At 56.6% G+C, this 2,593-nt stretch overlaps 1 protein-coding gene across 1 annotated transcript in view; it reads right to left on the bottom strand.

Annotated features, from left to right (window-relative positions):
• GRIN3B (glutamate receptor, ionotropic, N-methyl-D-aspartate 3B) overlaps positions 1-2,593 on the bottom strand; it is a gene marked incomplete at its 5' end in the record, with an annotated part of 53,641 nt that extends 51,048 nt beyond the window's left edge. The window contains one exon of the mRNA XM_015418920.1: positions 2,330-2,593. Within this exon, the coding sequence (XP_015274406.1) occupies positions 2,330-2,593 (264 nt within the window). The remainder of the gene's footprint in view (positions 1-2,329) is intronic.

The following is a 2,593-nucleotide window of genomic DNA, read 5'->3' on the forward strand; positions in this document are numbered from 1 at the left end:
GCACACCCCCGCCCCACCCCAGCCTGGATATACCCCCCCCAAAAAAGAGGTCCCTTTGCTATTCCATCAGCTCCCCGCTACCGCAAGAGACGTGAGCCAGTTATACAACCAGCCGGGCAGAAAACAAGACAAGAGGCTTCGTCAATGCGACTGTTTGCCGACGGAAAGGCGGGCATTTCTCAAAAGTGGCAGTTCCTTCCCAGAACTGTAACCCCCCCCAACCCCCAAAAAAATTTCCACTGAAGAGCAGACAGATTGCGGGAGCCATCCTCGGCACTGCCCGGGGAGGTGTTCCAGACCATTTCTCAAACATCTCCCCGCCAATATATCTCTCTTAAATACGACCATTTGTTTTCCTCGTCTTGGCAACAGACCTCCAGTGGCAAGAAGACGCGAGAACCCACTGCAGGGTAACACCTCCGTTGGAACAGGCGGGAACAAACACGGGAAGGAGATCCGCAAGGGACTAGTCCTCATGATCAAAGTTCCCTCTAAGCTGTGGAGTCTTGTGAGCAAACATTCTACTTTGTGAGCTACTGGTAGTAAAGTTGTGAGCGAGCGATTCGGCTCCCGCATCAATTAGTTTGCTCTGAAGCCCTCCTTCCTGAGCGAAGACAAAAATGTGTGAGCCAGAGGCTAAAAAACTGTGAGCTAGCTCACACTAACTCGGCTTAGAGGGAACACTGCGAGTCTTGATCAAAGCCCCTTTAGGACACCAGGCGGCCTTGAAGCGGTGCCAGTCGAAGAAGCCCCGTACGATTAAAAACAATGCTTATTACTCTGACTCAAAGGACTATGGAAATACGCACACAAAAAGTTTTATTTCTGCACACCTACCGACACAACGGCACAAAGGGAAACTGTACTGCAACTCTTGTACTGCAACTCACACAGTGCGGGATTTTGGGACAGCACCCAGGGGTGGGCGGGTGGGCGTCTGATTCAAGCAGTGCTCACATCCAGTGTTCCCTCTAAGCTGAGTTAGTGTGAGCCAGCTCACAGTTTTTTAGCCTATGGCTCACATATTTTTGTCTTAGCTCAGGAAGGAGGGCTCCAGAGCAAACTAATTTATGCAGTAGCCAAATTGCTCACTCACAACTTTAATGTCTGTAGCTCTCAAAGTAGAATTTTTGCTCACAAGACTCCACAGCTTAGAGGGAACATTGCTCACGGCGCCAGGGGAAAGAAGACCCATCGAGGGGAAAAGGGACACCTGATGGCAAACTAGGGGGAGTTTGGCAAACGGCCCCCAGATCCTGGCACAGGCCTGATCCTGGGTGGTATGGAGCCACCGGGCTGCAACAGTGGCAGCCTGCCCAGCCCACAGGGCAAAGGAACACCAGCGGGGAATCTGTCGTGCCCTGTCCCAAGAGAACAGCGGGCAACGGCACCTGCCATGGGGCGGCTTCCAAGAGCAACGCCCCAGACTGCATGGATTAGTTGGGTTGGCAGAAGCTCTGGATGGCGGTTTACGACCCACTGAGGAAGGCACACAGATGGGTCACGGAGGAGTCTGTGCCAAGAGGCCCACGGTTACCAACAAGTCCCCCAGAGGAGGGCCTCCGGAGCCCTGGTCTTTGCCGAACGAGCACCTCAAAAGCAAAGAGGTGCCGGGGCTGATGTTGACTAAGGATGCAGTCCTCAGCGGGCCCAGAAACCTTTGCTTCCTTAGCTTAGGTGTCTTTTTGGCAGATCCAAAGGGCAAAGCACACTGCACATGGCTCCGAGCTCCTTGTCCGTCCTCCTCCCCTTTATGTTTGGAAACACAACCTGGAGAAAACAAGTGCCAAGGCAGATATCCCAGAGGTGCCCGTCTCCCCCCCCCCCCCCCCGTGTCGCACTCCCCCAAATCTGTGGGTGGTGCAAGAACACAAAGGCCCGGTGACTGAGCAGCTACCTCTGGGAGGAGGTAACCTGCCGTTAATCGACTGCCCCTGAACATGGAGGTTCTGCTCAACTCTCCCCAGCCGATATCTTCTCAGCCTTTCCTGCAAATATCTGCTTTGGGTAAGGACCGCCAAAGCAGTGTTCCCTCTAAGCTGAGTTGGTGTGAGCCAGCTCACAGTGTTTTAGCCTCACACCTTTTTGTCTCAGCTCAGGGAGGAGGGCCCAGAGCAAACTGACAGATGCAGTGGCCAAATCGCCTGCTCACAACTTGAATGCCAGGAGCTGACAAAATCGAATTTCTGCTCACAAGACTCCACAGCTTGGGGGGAGCATTGCTCTGAAGGACTCCCACGATCCATCCCAACCGCCTCCAAGGTAGACTGCTCCTGCCCAGGGAGGCTCAGCGGGAGTCCCGAAGGTTCCCTCCCCTGGGGAGGCTTACCGGGGCTGCGAAGGGCAGGGGGGGCTCCTCTCCGTCCCGCTCCACGAGGCTGACGAAGGGGATCTCCAGGAAGGCGGCGGCCAAGTCGAGCTGGAGGAGCTCCTGGCGGGAGGCGGGGAAGGCGAGGACGGCGGCCACCCCGCGCACCACCAGCGCCTGGCACAGCCAGCGCGCCAGCGAGGCCGGGTCGCGGTGGCGGGGGGCGCCGGGCACCACCTCCAGGCTGAGGTTGTAGGGCAGGGCGGCGGAGGCGGCGCGGGCGGC

Source organism: Gekko japonicus, unplaced genomic scaffold, assembly GCF_001447785.1.
Source record: "Gekko japonicus isolate JY-2015 unplaced genomic scaffold, Gekko_japonicus_V1.1 scaffold2262, whole genome shotgun sequence".
Taxonomy (NCBI): domain Eukaryota; kingdom Metazoa; phylum Chordata; class Lepidosauria; order Squamata; family Gekkonidae; genus Gekko; species Gekko japonicus.